Source organism: Balaenoptera physalus (genome assembly GCF_965194825.1).
Source record: "Balaenoptera physalus genome assembly, chromosome: 21".
In the NCBI taxonomy this organism is placed as follows: domain Eukaryota; kingdom Metazoa; phylum Chordata; class Mammalia; order Artiodactyla; family Balaenopteridae; genus Balaenoptera; species Balaenoptera physalus.
The window spans coordinates 35,485,811-35,510,184 of NC_138902.1; the positions used below are offsets into that span (position 1 = coordinate 35,485,811).

The 24,374-nt window shown below is 39.0% G+C and overlaps 1 protein-coding gene across 1 annotated transcript in view; it reads right to left on the bottom strand.

Moving 5' to 3' along the window:
• The window catches only part of CSMD1 (CUB and Sushi multiple domains 1), a gene marked incomplete at its 5' end in the record, with an annotated part of 1,822,885 nt that overhangs the window by 264,783 nt on the left and 1,533,728 nt on the right, over positions 1 to 24,374 (bottom strand). Inside the window, one exon of the mRNA XM_082444064.1 lies at positions 22,970 to 23,126. Coding sequence (XP_082300190.1) covers positions 22,970 to 23,126 — 157 coding nt within the window. The remainder of the gene's footprint in view (positions 1 to 22,969; positions 23,127 to 24,374) is intronic.

A 24,374-nucleotide genomic window follows, 5' to 3' on the forward strand; every position in this document is an offset into this window, starting at 1 on the left:
GATGCCCAGAAGGAAAGTGCGTAACAGTATGTCAATTTCAGCACGAAACAAAAGGATATTTTAAATTGCCACGAAGGGGATCAGAATTAAGGGGAAGGGTCCCAGTCACATAGGGTTTCAGGGCTCATGCAAATATCTGACAAAGCTAGTCTGACGCATAGTCCCAGCACCACCGGGAAAGGAAGACTTTAAGCTTCTGAACTCACTTAGGACAAACAACCACCCTTGCTCACGTGCTGCAGACTGCAGGTCATTTAGCCCTAGCTTCTCTTTGTACAGAACGGAAAGAGGAAGCAAATCTTTGTTGTTACTGCTTTACTTGGTTTGGGGCTTGGAAGAGACAGCATCAGAGCAGTGCTTTTGAAAACACCACTGCCCATGGTGACAAGGACGGGAAGCCACCGCTGGCTGGAGCAGAATGACAAGCTGGGAGTGATGGCTGGAGTAGGGCTCCACTAACAATGGTAATAATAACCAATGTTTCAAACTGTTTCACCATTTGGAAGTCAAATTAGGTATCTGAGTATCAAATGTCAGTGGTGCATAAAGTTGGACATATGCAGGAGACAAAACCCATGTCTCAAAATTATGAACAGAAAGAGTCAAACATCTATCCCTTTTGTTTGTACCCCTGTGACAGAAACGTGGGTGAAGCAGAACCGACATGAGAGGTGCCAACCTCAAGTGCTAATGGGGCCATGCAGGTCTTACCAACGCAGAGCGAGGCCGTGCAGGACAGCAGCCCAGGAGACAGTGACGACCTGCTGTCCTGCTGAAATTCACACTCCCTCTGACCCAAGCTTCTGATTTTTCTAGGAGCACCTGAAACCTGGATTTTTTAAGTTTATAAAATGCTTGTTGAATAAATACCTATTTTGAAAATGGAGATGTTTAAAATCCGGGATTAGATTGTGAAAGCTAGATGTAAATAACTTTAAAAGAAATTGATAATTTCTCAGTTTTTGGTGAAGACTGAGACTCACTTCTGAAAAGTCGGCAACATTCCATCTAATTTTTTAAGACTAAGCTTTGAAACACACAGAACTTCTGAGGATGATTAAGGGGTGGACAAAGAAATGGTCCAGCTGACTTGTCCGAGACCTTTTATTCTGACAGTGAATTATTTCCTGGTTACACAGAAGAGTTTGTTATGAAAGACTGTCCTCCCTGGAGATTGATGCCTATGAAAGATAATGAAATCGATTTTCCTGGTGATTTACGTGCTGTCTCATTAGCTTATAGCCATCCACTCCACAGATAAACACTCATGCTTAAAGGTTATCCAGACTTTCCCTCTAAGTTCAGAGAGCATGGCTTTTAAAGTTTTCCATCAAACAAGTTATCAAAGTTCTAAAACCCCCAAATCTTATATTAAAATTAGCTTGAAGAAACGTTTTCCTCTGCCCCAAAACCTGCATTAAAACCTTTTTGGAGGAAGGAAGGAAGAAACATTGAAAAACAAACAAGTAAACAAAGATGTACCAATAAAAATGACTGCTAAACTTTGTGTTGAATTATTATAAAAATGTCTGTTTTACTGCTTTTTCTATCACTCAATCTTGAAAGATTCTGTTTTTTTCTAAACCACACCTCATCATGCAGAGTCGAGCCAAGCTATTTTTTTTTTAACATCTTTATTGGAGTATAATTGCTTTACAATGGTGTGTTAGTTTCTGCTTTATAGTAAAATGAATCAGCTATACGTATACATATATCCCCATTATCTCCTCCCTCTTGAGTCTCCCTCCCACCCTCCCTATCCCACCCCTCTAGATGGTCACAAAGCACTGAGCTGATCTCCCTGTGCTATGAGCCAAGCTATTTTTGAAAGGGCAGTTACTCTTCCCACTACCAGCTGTCCTGTTTTTCTTATGATTCCATTTATTGTTTTTTCAAAAGATCAGTTAAGTCCTTGACAATATCGTGAAATATGTTATTTTGTAAAAAGTCCTACACTTGATTCCTAAGTGCCTGAAGCGTCTAGACCTACCTAAAGTCATTATATGCAATATATTCCTCTTCTTGTCAGAAACTTGAAAAGTGTTTATTATTTTTATTTATTATTTTGATATTCCCAAGTTTAGTTTTCCAACTCAGTGAAGGGAGCTTTGTTTGCTCAAAACTTCCGACAGGGTTTAATAATTCATGCACAGTTACAGGCAGAATCATAGACATTTATTCCTAGAGGAAGCATTCAATCAACATCTTGAAAGGACTAGAGAAGGATCTCTAGAAACCCCAAATTTGTTTCTTGCTGCTTGTGCAGTGAACCAGTTTGATGCTTGGACTCAGTCCGTCCACACGCAGTAGATACACAGCCCCTCTGCAGCCTCTCTCTTCACGAAATGAATGACAGTCATTTCAATTGAGCTCTGCTTGCTATGTGGTTAGGGTGTAATATTATCGTCTCTTAAAAATTTCAACGCTGCTTTTAAACATTAGTGAAATAAGTTGAATCAATGTATAATAGCAGAGTTCTTCAATGACAATATAAAGTTCTGTGCTGTTGATTTTGTGTCCCTTTCAGGAAAAATATTTTTCTGTGGTTATTAAAAAATCTCAAAAATTATTTTCTTAGATATATATATAAATCTACAAAGATAGTCCTCCAAAGAAGAGATATTTCCATTTTAACTTGAATCTAAAAGACTTTAAATTAAAAAAAAATTTTTTTTAATTTATTTATTTATTTTTGGCTGTGTTGGGTCTTTGTTGTTGAGCGCAGGCTTTACTCTAGTTGCAGCAAGCGGGGGCTACTCTTCGTTGTGGTGTGCAGGCTTCTCACTGCGGTGGCTTCTCTTGTTGCGAAGCACGGCTCTAGGTGGGTGGGCTTCAGTAGTTGTGGCATGTGGGCTTCAGTAGTTGTGGCTCATGGGCTCTAGAGCACAGGCTCAGTAGTTGTGGCACATGGGCTTAGTTGCTCCGCGGCATGTGGGATCTTCCCGGACCAGGGATCAAAACCATGTCCCCTGCAGGCGGATTCTTAACCACTGCGCTACCAGGAAAGTCCCTGAATCTAAAAGACTTTAAAATGATCACTCTTAAGGCTGCTATAGAATAATGGTTTAAAAATATAGAGAAGTTATCCTTTTTTATCTTGAAGCCAGTAGCCTGCCATAAATCAGTGTACAAATACCGATTTTCTGTGTTTTCTTTAAGCCGTAGAAACGTTAAAAAGATTAAATCAAGTTATTTGTTTCAAAACATTACCTATTAAGAATTGCAATTGTTGCTTCAAACTATTTAGTAATTCTAGTTCTTTCTGTTTTCCACTGATTTCTTCGTAGTCACATAAGCAGCAAAGATGCTCTGAACAAAATGTTCTAGTCAAAACAAGTTCCCAACATCAGGCAGATGAAAATTATTACTCCATCTCTTTTGCGGTAATTACCCAGTCTTAATGTTTTTAAGGATTAAATCCTATATCTCTTTAAAGTCTAACAAAATATTAGTTTTATAAGAGACTTCCACTTAACTCTCAAGTGTTTGGACCGTTTCTTATCTTCAAAATCAAACACTTATGTTTAAACAGAAGCTGCTGTAGATTTAACCCACTTCATACACCCAAGATGAACCGTGAGGGTCGCAGTCATGTGAATTCTTCATCCTCCATCCGAGGGACTCTTGAGAAATTACCTTCATGCTCAGGTGAGCTTTGAGGATACGACTGATGAAGAATCCCTATCATTTAAGAATCTCTGATATCTTCTCCTATGAACCACTAAGCCTTGCATGCTTATAGAAACATTATCTCATAACTTTACCTAAGACTTAATTCAACTTGATAATGTACTTCTTTGTAAAAAAATAGAAAGTTAGTAATCTAAGAAAGGTTGCCATGTGCAAAAACAGCAGCAACAGCTCGTTTTCATTCAGTAAAAGGAGAACTGTACCTAATACTTAAAAATTCCTTTTTATTAACTTCCTTTATTTGCAGTTACCTAGAAAAAGTTGTATTCGGGAGGAGAGCACTGCTAAAACTAATTTCTGTGGTTCACGTGAGAAGTTCATTAACAGGGAATTTCATGAAGTATTTGATTAACTCATGTTTTTAAACACAACTCTCATTATTTAAGAATGAAATTCTGGGTGAAGTATTTGTGTGTGTGTGTGTGTGTTTGATTTTTAAATTATTATCTATTAAATTATATATCTGTGCTGTTTGTTTAGCCATGTCTGTTATTGATTTCAAATTGTTTTTTTCGTTCAGCTACTTTTTTTTTTTCATTTAATCCATTTCTTTTCCCCACATGCTAAGTTTTATTACTGCTGCTATTATTTTGTGATTATGTCAGCCGCCCCTGTGGAAAGACACTCTGAATTTTCCCCAAATAGCATTAATCATAAGGATGGTGGTAATTTTTAAACAGAAAAGCTTAAAAGAGCTCAGAACTTCTGAGCTTCAGAGTGAAAAACAAAACAAGACAAAACAAAACCCTGTAAAAGTCCAGAATGAGAATCACATAACCAAAGAAATTACCTATTTTTTCTGGAACGCTGTTGGTTTTTATCACACACGTCACTAAGATATCATAAAGCAAGGTAATCACAGCTAGGAATCCCAGGAGTCCATCTTGAAATGTTGTGTAATTCTGAATATATTATATAATTCCAAAACAAATCTTTAATGTTGACTATACTCTGAGTTTGAGTAGAGCCACCCAGTGGTTCCAATTGTTAACACCAGTTCTGAAAAGCCTTCCTGAAAGAATTCGTAGTATTCACCTTCTCAGAGATCTTTAACACTGTACACCTATTTGTCCGTGTAGAGGATATTTAAAACTGATGGTTCAGGGAACTTGGAGCAAGATCAGGATGAGGCATCTGCACGAAAATGGATGGATGAAGGCATTTTACTCTGAATCAGTTTTTAAACACATCCAAAGGGTGAATATTGTTCTAACACACACTATGGTAAGAACATATAATCAGTGCACTGTCCAAATTTCCAGACCCATTTAGTATCATTTCTGGGGCTTTATTAGATGCTGTGAGAAGTACTGAATGAAACATTGCCCCTTATCTTCCATAGTCTAGTTAATCATACAGATAGGAAAATAAGTATTTTAAAAATAATGGATGTTACAGTGAGGTTCCTGTGAAGGTTGAGAGGGGCACCAAAGGAAGCAGGAGTGTTGGGATAAGACCTGAGCTGGTCCAGAAGGCTAGTCGGTGTCAGGAGTGATAAAACTAGAGGGAGAAACTCCAGGTAAAGTCTTCACAGATGCATGGGAGTTCGGAAGAATGTGGTGTATCTTGGGAGTGCAGAACAATTTCTGGGAGCATCTGTATTTGCTGAAGCTTCGTTTTAAGCATGTGGAGGTGGAGTGGGAACAGGACTGAAGAGAAGACAGAGTGGATACGGGCAAGAAGGGAAAGGGCTGGATTGGAGCCCAGGGAGTTGAGACAGACTCAGTATGCAACAGGGTCGGGGAGAAGCCAGGGCAGCTGCACAGGAAGTCACGCAAATATATCTGCACTTCAGAGAGATAATCAGTAGTCCTATAGAGTATGGATTGGAGTGAGAAAAAAAGGCAGGAAAACAAAAAGATACTTATTTAGTGCTGAAAGGTAGGTTGTAGCAGGGGATACATGGTAGTGGATGAGGTAAGATGATGTGTGTGTATGAAGCTTGCAAACATTTTGTCAGGTGGAGGGAGCTTGAGAGGTGATTGAAGGCTGCAGAGAGATGGTCTGTGAAGAGAGAAGACAAGAGAGGGAACGAGCTGGTACGAGAGATGTAGGGCTTGCATGTCAGGCAGAAACCAGAAGCATCAACATCAACTTGTAACATTGGTGTCGTCTCATTACAGATCCAGTGAATTTATCCAGGAAAACAAGAAAATCCTTCATCAACAACTTCTTCCATGAAATAATTAAAAACAAACAAGATTTGCAAAATTGTGGGACAAGAACAAGAAGGTACCAGGCCTTAGAGAGCTCACTGTCCAACAGAGAAATCAGATATAATAACAAGTAACAACAGCTTGTGATGAGTATCCAAGCAACAGAAATACATAAAATATGAGTCAACATGGACATAATCATAACAAATGCATATTTCTGTTCTCTGTTGTTCTGGGCCCCTATTCTTTATTAGTTTTTCTACTTTTTCTTAATTATTTCTGTTCTGTTGTATTCACTTCTCTTTATATTGGAGGTTAATAATAGTAGGACATGCACAGAATATTTTTTTAACAGGAACATCTGTAAAGGTTTATAAGGATGGCTCCTTTCACCAAACAGAATGAGCCTCAAGTTATCTGGTAAATACTAATGTTTGTCTGGCACAACTACTGAATCTGTTCAGATGATCCATGTCCTTTACACATTTTAGTTTTAAGCAAAAATGTTTTCATGTTGACATAAATAGCACTACTCTGATTGTAAATGTAAGCTATTAATACTCCTCTCCTAAAATGTATTTTTAATCATGATTTCTACCTGATGATGAAGGTAGTAAATTATAAACAGTAGCTTAGTCTAGTAATATTACTTTTTTTATGGATAAAATGTGTTGGAGAGTATAATTTCTCAATATAATTTTTAACTCAGTACGTTAATAGGCATAAAGTGAAAAAAATGAGGTAATTTCACTAATATAGTTAGGAACATAAATCTGGAGCATCTTGTCTTCTGACCTACAACCTTAACTCATTAATTAAATCGCCTAGTTGACATGCATGTATAAAGTGCCTACTGTGTGTCATGCATTCTACTAGGTGCTGAAGATAAAAAGTTAATTAACCTCAGTCCTGTCCCACCAGGAGCTCACAATCTGTACAGGAAGAAAAACAACAGTTAATATCATACATCTTAAAGGGACACCCAGTCATTAATTGAACACACGCTTGTTAGGCACTTACTATGTGGTACGTCGCACATGACACTGCACTGTGGTTGCATGTGCAGGCAGAGCCTGGCCCTCAGGGCTCAGAGCTCCATCGGCAGTGATACTCTCACACCAACAAGTGCTTAAGGAGAACGGAATGGACAAACATCGACGTTTCAGGTGCGGAACTGCTCACGGAGCTGGAGTCTCCCGTGCTTCCTGAGGTTTCTGTGAAAGCAGGATGCCAGTACAGGGCAGCCCATTCACAGGCAGCCACCCACATAACATATGGCTGCTTCTAAATGAGCCACCTGTACTCTCCAAGGGACACCGGGTGACCACAAACAACATGTTACGCTCAAAGGTGGACACTTCTTTCAGTTTTACTGACAAAAACAAACAGACATGCATACAGACATCCATTTACATAAAGGGACACCCTGAAGTACGATGAAATGAGTTCAGCCAACTGTACATCACATTTAATTACAAAGAATGTAATTCAATTATTGTCGGAACATACTGCAAGACAGAGTGGTAGTTTTTCATTTTTCTTTTTTGCAGCAGAATTTAAAAAGTAACTTCTCTTTAAAGGTCTGTGTTCTTTGTTTTTGTCCAGGGATAATATGTCTAAAAAATAAAACTCAACATGTTTTTATTCTAAACTTTGAAAATCACAAGTTGCTTAAAGTACCTTAACTATTTTAAGCATTTGATTAACTATTGTTGATTCTTTAAGTTTTAGTTTATAGTCCTGAAGGATCTTCAGGGCCAAATGCAAAGTTAAGAAGAACTGAAATCCTTTACAATATATAATTACATAATTTGATATAACCTGATAGCAAAACAGGGTAGAAATTAAAACCAGATTGAGTATAGGTTTTGATAGCTTATGAAATTAAATATCAATATAAGTAGAGCCAATAACTAGAACAAGGTGGGAAATGAGAAACTTCTACGTGTATCTATCATAAATACCATAATTGAAATATATTGTAATATATTTGCATATTTTTAACAATAAGATGCTTTCAATGATGATTTTTTTAAAAGAAACTTGAGCATTCCTGTCAAATTGATTTATATTATTATTTTACCCATAGAAAAACTTTCAGATTTTTTTCCATATTGCTTAAGAAAAACTAAATCCATTAAATGAAACGATGGGAAAATTGGAGGAGGAAAATTAGGAACACATCAATAAGTTATTTTTAAAACAGTCGTTTACTAGTAGTATAACATATAATTTTAATGTCCAGTGTCTCAAACTCTACGATGTCTATGTTTGCATTTATTTGTTTTTATATAGCAATATCCAGATTGACACCATACTTTTTTTTACTTTAATAGAGAAATACAAGCTGATGCTCATTTACTATTTTCGCCCGTGGATCTCAGCGTCTACTATCTGCTTAGGAACCAAATGAACAGACTGGGCCCTGACTTCAGATGTGTGTCTACATGAAGATGGACATGAACCTGAAGGGGAGGGAAGCAGCACGTACAGAACACCTGCTCTGCACCACTCAGTGTGTCAGGCACTTTCATCTACGCTCTCTCTCTTAATCCTGGAAATAATCTTAGAAAATCACAAGATCCTAAGCAAGACAGACTGGAGAGTTTGTCACAGCCGAAATAAATGGTGGCAGCACAGAGAAAGTCAAGCACACACGTCAAGCAGTTGAATAAGCACAGAATCAAGATGACGATTCCCGCTACAGAGGGTGTTCCCTCTGCAGCTTTTGAAGCGGTCCCTCCCTCTCCCGCTACTCAGTCTCCGTTTTGGGAGGAACTCCCCCCAGCACCGGATGTGCCCACCCCGGGGTCCTCCAGCTGTTCTCACTGAGACAGGAACGGGGGATCTAAGACACATCCTGACAAACTATAGAAGACGAGGTACCTAGTCTCTTCTCATCCGCTAAGGAAGGGTCACTTGATTTAGCCGAAAAAGGAATGAAAATCATTTTGAAATGTCCCATGGGGGGCTTCATTTTTCCTCACTCTTAAAATAACTGTTACATTTTATTTTCCACAGAAAATTTTCCACATTGGATCAAGAAACATGTCAAGTTTACCCACAACCAAATGAACCTCACGCTAATCCTCAAGAGATTATACTGGAGGCAGCACTTGACAAGAGTCCTGATTCCCCAAGGACTGTTCTTTCCTCTCTTTAGTTTGTGTTTCTACTCATGGCACAAAAAAAAAGTCTGGGAGGAAGGCAAAGTCACCCCTACTGGCTGATGTCTAAAGACCCCAAGGGGAAGAAGGTGAGTGAGTGATGAATGAAAGGATCCCCACTGGAGAGAGGCTGAGAACGTCATAATCAGATGGCCAGGGGCCCGGGGCGTGAGGACCAGTAGGAGAGGATGCAGGATCGGGGGAAATACTTGCAAAGTACTGTCCTAGACTCAGTCCATCCTCGGATTCACGTACCTTAGCCTGTCCTTTTCAGTTTCCAAGTGCTCACTATACAGAGTGATGCTTCTTTCTTTCTGCCCCCATATTGTGGAGATTTTTATAAGAAAAAGTAAAAGATTTATGAAAACACTCTGAGCCCTTCGTAAGTACACTCTATAAACATAAAGGATTACCAATAATACTTGGATTTATTGCTGCTGTTATTATTCACACGTTGTTACTTTTATTATTCTACAACAAATACAATGTAATTGTCAAACTACATGCCAGAATGTTCCACCTCAAGCAATGCGGTGAGGGTATCAATTCCTAATACGTGACAGCCGCAACAAGACAACTGCTGGCCCATCACAGCAGAAGGAGGTAAGAATGCTGTTCCTCGTTTTCTACAGGACTGTCTGTGTGAGTGACTGCCGTCCATCAGCCTAACTGTGACTTGTCATTGCCAGACCGTGCGCTCACCCAGCTCTCTCCTGGGACACTAGTAACACGAGCTACCTAACTTAGCTCCGGGGCAGCCCCGAGCCCGGCTGAGACAGGACGGGCTCCTTGGGACTGCGCCACAGGGGCTGTGAAGCTTCACCTGCGCTAAGCATCACAGAGAGTTCAGGAGCAAAGCCCAGACGCATAAGAAAGCCAAGTGTGCAGCCAGATGATTCTGTGAGCCCCACAAAGTCCATGGATGCACCGTCTTCCCAATCGGCATCACTTTCTTACCTCCTCACTCTTCTCAAAGATGCTCACACTCCCCACTCCTGGAGATAATCTCTGATTCCATCTTTCCACTGCTCCCAAACCACTCGCCCATGTCTTGCAAAAAACCTCCCTCCTGACCCTCACCTGCTGGTGCCTGTCTTCCTCACCTCCTGCTGAGGGTCTGCCTGGCCTTCTAAGAGACTTCCTGGCGGGATCGCCTACAAGACCCAGGAAATACCCATCTAGTTACGATCTTGTCATGTCCTGTCACCCACCGCTGCCTCAGCATGCAGGCTGACTGCCCAACTGTGCCCAAGTACTGCTCATCCTCCAAACCATGCTCATCCTCGAGGGTCAAGTTCAGAGCATTCCTGCTGGGGCCTTCTAGCTATTCCTCCTGAGTGCTCTTCATCCTCCCTGGATTTGCTATGAATCCTACCACAAAACTTCTGATGATTGGTGTGCTGCGAGTTTTTTAGTCTTCGATGTTTTCTTGTGCATATAGTTCATTTTTCCATCTAAAAGCTCACCTCCTTGAAGACAGGGATAGAATAGTGAATTCTGTTTACTGCATCACCTAAGTAAGCACACAAGTTAAAATAGAAACAGTGAATATATTTATTTACTATGATCCATTGATGCTTATTTTAATTCTAATTTGTTAGTAAGTGCCTTTGATTCAAATAAACCATTAGGCTTCTAATGATTTCCAAGTGTTATTAAAATACAAAATTCACTGCTTGTCCACATATAAAAAAATCGGTGAACTGGCTTTCAAAATCATGAATATAAATGCATGCCTTTCTAATTTTAATACTTTACTGATTTTTACAAAATTTGGGAGGATTTATAAATAGCTTTCAATTAAAAATATGCAGTTAGGAAAATTTCAGAATGTATTCAGCATTACTGAACAAACTTAGAATGGAGGGTAGAAAGTCACATTTCTCCATAAACGTTTTTTCCAAAGAGGGAATCCCATCAGTTCTCATTATACATCATTAGCCTCTCTTAGGAAATGCTAGAATTTCCAGCTAAGTCCCAAACTGTTTTTATTACCGATCGCAACAGCACTGAAACCTCCCTCATCTGTTCAAACTCAACCCTCAGAGCCATCCTCATGCCTTTCTTCACCTCATTTACAATCCACTTCATCACTGAGTCCTGGAAACTGAGGGTTTTAAAAAACATCTGTCATTTATATTTTTACCTTTACCACCTTGTTCTTACAGTCATTACATCAGAATTAGATCACACAATGTCCAATAAGTAAATTCTAACTTCATTTGCATCTACAATCAGTGCTATATATTGTAGCAAGATTAAAACCCTAACACCAAATATCAAGTGATGTCAAAGTCCCATTATCCATAAATAAAGTCTGCCTCTCTCTTACTATGAAATCCCCCCTTCCCCATTGCCCCGGCTCATTAAACAACAGCCACCGGGTCCAGGAATGTTGGCGTGGCTCTCTGGTCCTCTTACACTTCATGCCGGAGCCCTCAGTTACCCAATTGTTAAGGGCGTTAAAGGGTAAACGTTCTTAAAATCACCACAAGAAACCTTTCACACCCCTTTCAACAGTTAAAATATCCTTTGATTTTTTTCACAGAATTTCAGAACTGAGTGTCCAAAAACAACTACTTATTTACAAAAGACAAATATGGTCTGTGGTATGACAAATCTAACAGCTGGCTGGTGACAGAGTCTGGACTCGTGCTCCTCGTCTCCAGAGACTCAGGAAAGTGTATGTTTCACCTCACATCTCACTATCGGGTTAAAATACTTGACAGTGCATGCACATTCCTGGAGTTTGTTACTGAATGGTGTTAAGTGTATCACTCTCAAGTCTTCTCAAATGTGAAGCTGAATATTCCAGATGCCTTAATATGTTTTCATATCCCCCAGGCTAACTGCCTAGTGTTGGAATTTGACAGACATAATTATTTCATATCAGTATTTTCTGGAATGTTTACTTAGTAAAAAACAAAAACAACAACAAAATAACCTCTTATTTGATGATGCTGTAGAAATCTGAATAGCATTCAAATGTCCTTATGTCAAAATTCATGAAGTTGAGAAAATAATAATTTAGAATCTGAATAGATTTCATGCGTCGTTTCCCTTTAAAGAATCATTAAGAATGCTATAATGCATGCAGGAAAAATCAAAATCAGACATAAAGTGACCCATGATCCATTACCCGGCACTTCCCTTCTGACAAAACATCGAAGTCTCTCTGAGATTCCTATCTTCTCATGAATGACTCTTTGCAAAAACAATGTATCTATGACTTTGACTAATACAATAATTATTGCTTTTTATTTCCCCTAAAGAAGAATGGAAAAAATTCTGTCATCACTCTTCCCATAAAATGTTAAGATTTTACAGCATTTGGTGATATCATCTGTCAGCCTTCATTTTATTTCACACTCAAGTCATATGCTTTTAGTTTAATCCTTGTAATTAAATCATTTATGTCACTCTTCTCTGAGTCCTTTTGTCTTTCTCAAAGAACTGGTGACCAAAAATATATTTAATTGTGAAAGAGGAAAATAGATAGCAGTGTGTATCAACTGTTAAATTGTCACAAAATATAAAGAATTATGAATTACAAAATAAAAAAAAAACAGCCCACAAAACTAAACCTCATAGAAAATGATGAAAAGCTATGTAGAAGCGGTTCCTAGACCCACCGGCATGCAGGGGCTTTCACAGGGCTTGGTGGACCGTGACGTGGGTCACCAGGGTGACCTGCGATACCAATTAGGCAACTCTCACATTGACACAGAAGCAAAGCATCTCATGGTTTCACTGGAATTTTTTAAAAACACCGTAAACACTTATATTTTAGTCTTTGTGATGTTATACATGCTAAGAAGGGAGCAAGATGATAAAATACCCAGTTAGAAGGCAAGCAACCCGGCCTGTATGCCCATCTCTACCTCGAATTTGCTTTTGACACCGAGTAAGTCGATTAAGCATCACCTGTGTCACTTTCCTTTGTTAAAATGATCATAATATTTTGCCTTTTCCTCCCTGTGAAAAATGGATGCAGATTCATGTCCTGTGTTTACGGCAGCCTCCCCGTGGGGTAGCCACAGGTAGGAGGGGTTTCAGTCTCCAGCTAAAGCAATGACTCAACCCTAAGCCTCACTTCTTAAAAATGCTATCAAGTTTGGCCTCAAGTATTTTGTTAATGATGTTTTACAAGAATTAAACATTTACTTGGATGTTTATCTAAAAATGTATCCATAAAAATAAAACTTTCTAAGGCAAACCATGAATTGTATGCTTGGATTGGGAACTGGGAACTGGTTTTTTATTCGCCATTCCCTGAGATGCTTTCCTCTTTGTAAAATGTCCACCTTGTTTTACAGTAAATACAGAGTTCTTTGTAGGGACTAACAGACTGCCTCTCTCTCTGCTGGACTGCCTTTTCCACTGTGATATTTCCACTGAAAGCCATTCTATTTTGACAAGTGTATTATATACAACATGATTCTATAGGCTTTCTTTTCTTGTAAAAGCAGAGTAAAAATGCGATTTTCAGAATTCTTACAAGAAGGTGTAAGCTTATAAAAAAATGTATGGAGATGGCTTGATATTTTGATAGGGGAGCTTTCCAATAATGCAATCACATAAGCATATGGTCATATGCCAGTCACATCACTGACTTTAAACCGTTTTCTCTCTTTATTATACCATCCTTTTCATAGCACAATAAATTCTGAGTATACAGTTTAATTGTCACTTAATATATACACCTTCTAAAAATATCAGTTTGAAGCCTATTAAAAATTATCTTTTTTTTCTTCACAGGTGAGAGTTGCTATGTAGTACTTGATTCATGGGAGAAGTGTTCTGGTGATAACCCCCAAACTAAAATAAATCTAACCTAGGTATAATAAAGTTAGAAGTACACAACTCATTTTTTTCTGGGAATAGACTTATTCACAAAATAACTGCCCATTATTTTATAACACCTTTATAAAATTACCTACTAGTTAACTGTGGAAAAACAAATACTAATCACATTTTCCCAGCAGTTTTATCTGCTGAATTTAAGAACAATTTCTTGCTCCATAAACCTTTATTTACAAATTACACATTAATACTCTAGTATCACACAAGCAGACACCAGAGCAGCAAGATATGTTTGCCACAATTTTCATCTTCATTGAAATGAAATAAAAATCTGTTGTGTGGACTCACGTGCAAGCCGGTTATTTTCTGGACCCTATTATTCCATACTTTCTCCTGATTTGCAGCATGACTGTAAATAAGTTTTAAAACTACTCACTGAACCAAACATTGTTTTGACATGACTTTCTAGAACATAAAGACTGAAAATGTGATAAATGCTATTCTTGGAATAACATGGTAGATTTTATTAGATAAACAGCAATGCTTGCACATATTACAACCACAACTTTCTGAGAAATTTGTGTATGTCTTTGCTATTTATAAACCAGGATTCAAGAACTTGCTTTTATAACTGCCACTTAGCTTGTACAGAATTTCCAAAATCTAGTTGTCAAAAAAAAAAAAAAAAAAGCAGTTATGAAATGAACACATCATTGTGCACTTAAATCTCCTTCGTAGTCGGGGAGGTAAAGGTATCAGAAGAATCTCTATCAGAAATAGGCACATCTCACCACACACACAAAAAAGTAATTATGTGAGGCGATGGTGGCATTAAACAAACCTTACGGTTACCATTTCACAATTTATACATGTAGCAGATCATCACGCTGCACACCTAACACTTATTATGTGCCATTTATATTTCAGTAAAGCTGGGGAAAAAAACCCCAGAGAAATATGGTGACTCCTGATGTAACTGGGTGGGGATTGGCAGGAGGAGGGACACCCCCAAAATTACATCCACCCACTTAGGATGTCAACCAATCCCGTAGATAACTAGCTCTTGTTATCAAGCCATGATTTCAAGGTCTTCAAATTTAAGCTTCTGACTTCATTCTTTACCGTCAGCAGCTCTGTTTCCCGTAATTGATGGCTCACCCTGCCCGTGTATACTTCATGCTTGCAATATTTGTGACTTGTTTTGAAGCGCGAAGGTGACAGTGCTTAGTATATCATTATTGGCCTTGAGGATATATTCATACCCAGAGTCGTTCACTCATTTATAATAGCGTGTTTAATGCTGGTGTCATTTTAATTCTATCAGCATGTTAATAAAATCAAGATGACAGCTGCATAACCATGGCTCTGGGCTCCAATTTCCGCTTCCCAGAATATGCTGTGGGTGGTTCCGAATCAGTCAGTGCCAAATCACCCACCTCCGCCCCTTATCAGCTGGAGAAAATAGTGTGAACGGGGGGCGGGGATCCCTGAGGCTGGAAATGAGGGGCCATTCTGGGAAATGGACGCATTCTTTTCTCCCAGATTCCAGCTGTAGGGGACTTGGAGGTTTCTCTAGTCTAAGGTGCTTGTCTTAGATAATTCAGGGTTGGGTGCAGGGTGACCATTTCAAGAGACTGAAGAATGGAAATTAACCAGCCATGAGAGATTTGGCTGTGGGGAAAGCGAAGCCCTGGTTTTCCTGTCCCCAAACAGAACACCATCATCTGCAAATTATGCAGCCCAGGCGCTGGGCAGGTCTCTGGACTCCAGGCTGTGTGCTTTGCTGTTCGAAGAGCTGTCTAGTGCAGCTGCGGAGGGCGTGCCCTGAGGCCCTGACTTTCCAGGATAAGCACTTCCCCTCCTTTGTAAACAATAATACGCACAAAGGGGCCATATGGACCAGTGGTGGCTCTGTCCTTCAGGTCTGCATGCTCACCTCCAGCCTCTTAGTAGCTCTTTGAAATGTTCTTCCTCATCTATCCCCTCAAGCTTCTTTTTCTTCAGCATTTTAGAGATGTCCCTGACTGTGGGTTCCCCACTCTACAGTTTATATTATACAAGTCTGAAACAGAAAAATGAGGCTTGCAACAGCCAGCGGTGTTAAGTCGCCCCAGGAAAGCTAGCAGGCTGCCTCTTAAAGGATGACTTTGTAGGATCAGACACCTGGTTCTGTACCCAAAAGAGATTCATCTCATGGGGGGCTCTAGTGACTTAAGCACAACGCCAGAATTCCAATTCCCTAATTGAAAACAATAAATGGAGTCAGTCCATGTACTGGAATCCCTATGTCAACACAAATAAGTCACTCTCTTCCTACTGGGAGAGCCACACTGACACCCCAGTCACACTCAGAATATTGGCTGATAACCACAGAATCAGAGCAAGGGATTTTAGTTAAAAAAAGCCAGTGGACCTGAAGGGAGGGCAGCCTAATTAATCCACCTCCACCACAGCACTGGTTTCCCAGGGGGATAAGACTCCAGCATCTACTTGCTTAGTCTTCTGTGCCAAATACATCTTGAGGGGTTACCAAAGAACTTCCATTTTTAAGGTCCGTCTATCTGTTCTTCTGTGACTACTGACTACCCGACACCACCCTCCCAAGGCATCTCTCCTTTTTCTATTTGTTTTTAAAAGATATATAGTATATGAATCTGACCACTCCATTTATAAGTAAAAACGAGTCCCTCCTTTTTCTTTTCGTTTTTAAAAGATATATAGTATATGATTTAAAAGATATACAGTATATGAATCTGACCACTCCATTTATAAGTAAAAACGAGTCCCTCCTTTTTCTTTTTGCTTTTAAAAGATATATAGTATATGAATCTGACCACTCCATTTATAAGTAAAAACGAGTCCCTCCTTTTTCTTTTTGTTTTTAAAAGATATATAGTATATCAATCTGACCACTCCATTTGTAAGTAAAAATGAGTCCATATTTCTGCTCTGTCCCATTATGTGTGTTACTGTAAAAGTCAGCAAGTAGCTTTCCTCCTTTACTCTCAGGTCACTCGTGGGTGGCAGGAGCACAGACAGAGCTGTTTGGGGCTGTTATCATCCTCTTCTTTCAATCCCACACTTGCATTAATTTCATTCCTCCAATATTATTAATGGCTCTGCCTTAATGTTGACCAACACCCCTGATCAGCTTTCAGTGGCTTCCATAAGCAGGTTCCCGCAGCTCATTTGTCTTCCTTTTTCTCCTCATCATGCATCTTCCACTCTATTCAGACTTTCATATTCATTATCTCATGAGTTCCAAGATCATATTCTACTCCCCGAATCTTTACTCAAATCTGCCTCCTTCCATGCAAATCTAGGTCAACTCAATTATCATTTGTTAAGTGACTATGGAGGTGATACAAAAGTGATCAAGTTAAGATTCCTCCTCTTGAAAACCTCACCTTCTGTTGGTAAAAACAAAAGGTTAGAGACAAAATGCATGGGGTAGGGAGCGTGGGAGAGGCAGGTGATTCTGCTCCAGAAATCCGGAGCAGAGCAGCCTTTATACAGAAACTGGCATTTAACTGCAATCTTAAGGGATGAGTCAAAGGGCATCTAGCAGGAAGGAAAGAAAATTCTGGAGGCCTCTAGGGTGATTCCAGCTTTCAATGATCTCTCATTGCTCTGGAAAATTATATTTGCCATCATCACAAATAAATAAATATATATAATATGTGTCATATATACTCCTAACTCTTGGGGTACTAGGATCACAAACTATCATCGAGGAGCTATAGTTTCTTTGGAGAAAAAGAGCAAACTCATATAAAAATGAAATGTATTAGGGGTCAAATACAACAATACATTAAGGGTCAAAATCAAAAGATTTTCATCTTTGCATCAAAGTAGTGCATCACGAGATGGATACATTACGGTCACACACATCAGTTTGGACCCTGAACTGATTCCTATGGCACCCCCTGCTGACCCATCCCATAGCTGAGAACATGAAGGTGTAGCCACATTTCCACGGACCAGTGTTTCACAAGTGCTGCACGTGACTATCCTAAGACATTTATCTGTGAACGGGAACCGTGGCTTTTGCCTTCTCTGTTTCAGTATAGTGCTAAACATTCAGTACACAAATAATACACGGTACAGTCATTGATCAATCAGCAAACAAACACACCAAGATGGCCCAGAGAAGGTGGTCTAAACTACAGTTCTGGGCTTCCCTGGTGGCGCAGTGGTTGAGAATCTGCCTGCCGGTGCAGGGGACACGGGTTCGAGCCCTGGTCTGGGAAGATCCCACATGCCGCGGAACAACTGGGCCCGTGAGCCACAATTACTGAGCCTGCGCGTCTGGAGCCTGTGCTCCGCAACAAGAGAGGCTGCGGTAGTGAGAGGCCCACGCACTGCGATGAAGAGTGGCCCCCGCTTGCCACAACTAGAGAAAGCCCTAGCACAGAAACGAAGACCCAACACAGCCATAAATAAATAAATAAATAAATTTTAAAAATAAATAAATAAAATAAAATAAAATAAAATACAGTTCTTTTATGACACCCCCAAACAGCAAGAATTTTTGTTCAAGTGTGACTGATGTTTTGCTTGCTCCTCTACTTAAATCAGTAAGAGTGACAACCAGAAAGTCCTGTGGGAAACTGTTTCTGAAGAGTGACTATTCTGGGAACATCCCTGTGGAACTCTAAAGGGGTCAATATATTTTTTAAAGAATTCTGAATTCAACAGGGAATTTTTTTTTAATTTCCCGAACTACTTTTCTGTAAAAATATTTGCTGAAATATTTAGAAGACATAGCAATCCACTGTCAATATGATTTTTCCTGATATTTAAGAGCTTTACAATCACTGGCATAACAAAAAAAAAGAAAAGAAAAGGCTTATGTTAAATAAGGTGAAACCCTTATTGGCCTGAGACAGCTCTGCAGAATCTTAGTGCTCCATGGAATGCAGCTTGAATAACAATGATCCAATCTAAGCTTTCAACATTATGGATCAGACGTCTGTGCGAGGTACAGCGGGGAATAGAAGATGAACACCCATCGCCCCTGATCTGAAAGAGCTTATGGGTTATGCTTCCACCTGACATAACTGTAGGCTCAGAAGACTATCATCTGCTATGAAAATGGACAAATCTGTAATAAAAAGCAGTGCTTTTCAATGGAGGTAAACTTTTCCAGTTGTATGTTGCTCTAACCTACTACTCAGAAATCAGCAGTTGCTTAATAAATGTTTACTAATATATTTATTCCTACTTGTCCCAAAGATGCCTGGCTTTTCTTCCTTGCCAATGCCTTTACATATATAAATATCAGTCAATAAATATGGAACTCATCAAAGTGGGATCATCTAAAACATTTGAAAATAAGGTCATCAACAGTTCTGGCCCTTGTTTAGAAGACCTGGATTGGCTCCCAGCTATAACACCCCATAGGTAAAAGCCTCAGCAAACCATTTACAGATTTGGAGACTGAGTTTCTAACTTACGAAGAAGAGCAAAAGGAGCTATTTACCGAGACCCAGAATTGCCAAGATGGTAAAATTAGAAGGTATTGGGTAGTATGCTCTAAATATTAAAAGATATACAAATATGATTTGTACTCATTTGAAAAACTTCAAGATGTTTATTAAGCTATATATTTACTCTGTTGACTTTTTCTAATCCACTTGTGTGTAGATTAATTACAGATTTGAAACATTTAAATATGAATGTTTCCTTCAGTAATGCAATTAACAAGCAAGAGGCAATTACAAAAGTCTTCTGAAAATAGTTGAAAGTGCCTTCAAATAGTCTTAAGCTTTAATAATTTGCTGAAAACATTTTACAGTCATTCATTATTTCCAAACCATCTTTTAGAGATGAAGATTTGATTCAGGTATTCAACCACATGGTGGGAGTCTGGGATTTCTTAAACTTAATTACCGAGTGTTTAAACCTAAGAATTTAATGTGAAGTCAATAATATTTTGATTATAGCCATCAGCACCATCAGTGCTATATTACAAATGTCTTTTCCCATCTGGCAGTGTGTTCCAGTTCCAGGACAATCCTGGAAACAAAACTTGTACCTGGGTAGCATCTGTGTTATTGTAGGTGGAGGAAAGAGGAAAAACAGGCAGAAAAGATAGTTACTCCCATCAAATTGATTATACTAAGAGCTAAATAAATGGAAACCGTCACCAACATTTCTTTCTTCTACTTTTAGAAAGTCTGTGCTGCTATGTTAAAAAAATAAAATCCATATAATTGGAAAGTGCCCATAAGCAGATCCACAGCTTCAAGGTTTCTCAAAGTTACTCAGAGAAATGGGAGGAAGAGCAAAGGTCCTCACAGTCTGGAGGGTGCCATGGAGAAACAGTGACAACCGTCACATGCTGTCTAGTAGGGGCTGAGAATAGCGCATGGAAGCAACTTTTTTTTTTTTTTAACATCTTTATTGGAGTATAATTGCTTTACAGTGTTGTGTTAGTTTCTGCTGTATAACAAAGTGAGTCAGTTCTACGTATACACATATCCCCATATCTCCTCCCTCTTGCGTCTCCCTCCCACCCTCCCTATCCCACCCCTCTAGGTGGTCACAAAGCACGGAGCTGGTCTCCCTGTGCTATGCGGCTGCTTCCCACTAGCTATCTGTTTTCCATTTGGTAGTGTATATATGTCCATGCTACTCTCTCACTTCGTCCCAGCTTACCCTTCCCCCTCCCCATGTCCTCAAGTCCATTCTCTATGTCTGTGTCTTTATTCCCGTCTTGCCCCTAGGTTCTTCAGATCACTTTTTTTTTTTTTTTTTAGATTCCATATATATGTGTTAGCATACGGTATTTGTTTTTCTCTTTCTGACTTACTTCACTCTGTATGACAGACTCTAGGTCCATCCACCTCACTACAAATAACTCAATTTTGTTTCTTTTTATGGCTGAGTAATATTCTATTGTATATATGTGGAAGCAACTCTTTTTGACGAGGGAAGGTGGGCATGATACACAGAGGAAGCTACAACCTCTAATTTCAATCCCATCACATGTTTTTAGGGCGTATGGACTTTCTTCACTGCCATTTGGAAAATAAAGGGGATGTAAGAATTCTGGAAACAGTCCTGTAACCCCCATCTCAGTGATAAATAAATAAAGTGACTATAAATTCCAGCAGGCTTGAATTTGCTTCTGGATGTCTTTTGCATAACCATGAGAGGATAGGAATGAGTGCTCATAAATCAAGAATTACTCTCCTTGGAAATCGTCAGAGGGACAACAGGATGCGGTAACTAGGGTTGAAAAAGTTCTGCAACGTAACGTAGAAGTCTAACATGATACCTTTCCTATAAAGTAGCTGTGAGCTTAGCAACCTCCACACTTGGGCGGCCCTGAGGATGAGGTCGTGAAGATGCACAGAGGAGAGAGGACAGCTCTCGGGCCAAGGTTTTAGCTCTTTGCTTACAAGCCATTGGAAGAAGCACAATTTGTCAGACAGGCCAAAGCAACAAGGGAGGGGGACCCAGGTGTGCATCACAGGAAACTCAGAAAGGCACCCAGAGCTTTCACATTGTCTTCCTTCTCATGTGCCCATGTTCCTCTAAGGCTGTAAGACCAGTATAAAAACTGGGAAGCGTGTGTTGACACATCCGAGTAATAAATCAAAAACTGATGAGCATTTGATGGAAAACCCGCAGTAGAAGAAAAAAGAGATCATGGTGGTTTACATTTTATCTGTAATCAAAGCAAACTGGTTTGACAAGAGCTCTCTGAAACTTTTTTGAGCATGAAATTCTGAAAAGTAGAATTCTAGAAACAAAAGTTGTAATTATAAATTTATTTTGTAATATAACTGCTAGTAATTTATTTGCACATGATATAATTAGTATGCTTTCAATTCATGGAGTCTTTTAAATGGTTATTTTCATGAAAGTGAAATGTGGGTTTTCTCATCCTGTCCATGGGACTATAATTCTATTTTTGTCAAAAGGATTATAATTCTTCAACTGTAATTTCACCTACCAAGGGGGATTTGAGGCAATTAATCCTCCTTGAAGGCACCTGGGTTAGCTTTATGTCTGGGATAGTTACTATATTTTTCAGGCCTTTCATTTGCTTATCTGTCAAATAAAGGAATCAGTCTTGATAATCACTAATAGACTTTCATGCTCAAAAATCCGAAATTTTTAATTTCCTATGTCATGGTATTTGGTATCACAAAGATTTTTAATCATCGTGTTGGTGAAGGATTGGACTGTCTTGTATATTTTAAGCATTTTAGCTAATTTATTACTTAATTTTAATTAATAACCTATACCAAATAACTACATTTTTTACTTTATTTTTCTGGAACTAAAAATGTTGAAAATGACAGTTATCACACGTCCAACTTCTCTTTGTGAAAGAACAATTCCTTCTCCTCCTTTGTTTTACCCTCCTCTGTCTTCTTCATATTCATCTTTTTTTAAAAAAAGGCATTTTCCATATTGATTTATATTAATTATATTAATGGGGGGGCACTAAGAACACAGCTTAAAACTGTGAGCTACAGACCAAATCCTGGTTCCACTGACTCAGACACCTGGTATCCTGGACACACACTCCAATTACTTGTGTTTAGTTTTCTCAGGAGGAAATGAGTTGTGATAAGAAAGCGCTTACAACATAGGGTACATATACACACACACATCTATATGTGTGCATGTGTGTATCTATATGTATAAATTATTATATTTTACACACACGTAATCTATATTACATAATGTATGGAATCTAATATGTGTATGTATAGATAGATAGATATAATAGAAAAGTATTGATGTGTTGTAGGCATTCAAAGACTATTACTATTAATTATATCATTCATTTTAAATCTTTCACATATTGTCTATGAATTTTTGTCAATGTGCATTAAATCACACAATAATTTTAACCCTAATATCTCTTAAATGTCATGATATTTTCTTTTCAGGTACAGTCACGTTATGAAAATACTAATACTTCTAAATAAATACGTTTCAAACTCTTACTTCTGGTAATGTGTCTAAATTTACTGCCCGCTCAACAGTGCACAGAATTAAACAGCAATCCAAAACACAGGAGGGGGGCCAGGAAAAAAAATTGATATTTAAAATGTATCATATCAGCAAAGTAACAGATGTATCCTGAGAAAATAAAAGTAAAATGAAATGATTAAGTCGTATGGCACTTACTAGTATAGGTGAGCTGAAAACCCTGGCCAGTGTCAGACCCATTGGAGTTGAACTCCAGCCACAGGTGGTTGGAGGTGCTGTTCAGGATCAGCCCCGTCAGCTCATTTTTAGTGAAGGCCCCCAGCGGACGTGATGAACTATCTTTTCCATCGTAGACCTGAGGAGAATTCACAGCACGAGTCCCCTTATCACTTAATTCTGTTTGTATGTCAGCAATTTTAACAAGAAATCCAAATTTTCAAAGATACGATTTTACACAGTACTTTAAAAAGTGATACAGTTTATAGAAAGATGAGTGGATGGAAGACACTGGCAAACAACTTTTCTTTAAGTTTTATCTTTACCGTTAACATTAAAGACAAAAGATTCCATTTGTGCCCAGATCATTTTATCTGCATCAAGCTGAACATTCTCTCTGTGTTTATTTAAAATGAAATCATCATGTATTTGCATTTCCAGGTTGCATGGTCCACCATTTTTCCTTCCCTCACAATCCACTTACAAAGGTTGGAAGGATGTGTCATAGTTCAGTGTGAATGTCTCCTCCTCCATCCAAATGTGTTACAAGTCGAGGTGCTGAAATCTTGTCACATTTTGTAGCCCCTGAGCCTGTGGTGACTTTAGTTTTGAATTTGTTATAGCAAAGGAATCCTGTCATGTCCGATATCAGAGAGAAAGGTCATCTTGCTCTGAAGCATTCTGTGACTGACTCCATTTTCCCAGGTGGCTGTACAGCCTGGGTGGATACCCCGAACATTTGGAAGGCAAGTGGACCGGGCTTGGTTCTGAGCGGACATCACGGGTAAGGGACAGGAAGTGATGACTTCCCAGGTCCACACTGGGAGTGCAGGGTTGCCAATCACATTTCCCCAGTGGAGACTGCGTCAGACAGTTTTAAGGCGTGGGCACTGGGGGGCGTCCCACAGTACACGTTCCTAATGCCAGAACAAACAGCGTTCACATTCTAGGAGAAGTCAGTTTTGAGCCCCTCACACTCCCGCTAAGTAGTCAAGACTATAATGCTTCGTGGGAAAGGTTCATCCATTTGCCTCTTGAAACCACTGCAATGGTTCATGGCAAGGAACTGCTGGTGTGGATAAGGGCTTTTTAGAAGAAAGAATGAAAATGTATCACATCATACTGGAGAACATCCAGTTCTTTTTGATAAAAAATATCTTATCTAAATAAAGTACATCAAAGTCCCTGGTAGCCTCCCCCGTATCTGCCTATTTCTCTCACTTCTTTTCCTTCTCACACAGATTAATTCTTACTTTTCTTCTCCCGCTCTTCATACATAATGCATATGTAAACCATGAATGCTGCTTGACAGACTTACAAATTCACATACTCCTAAATGGAGAAAACACATTTAGAAGAATTAATTTTATGGATCATTATTTGATTT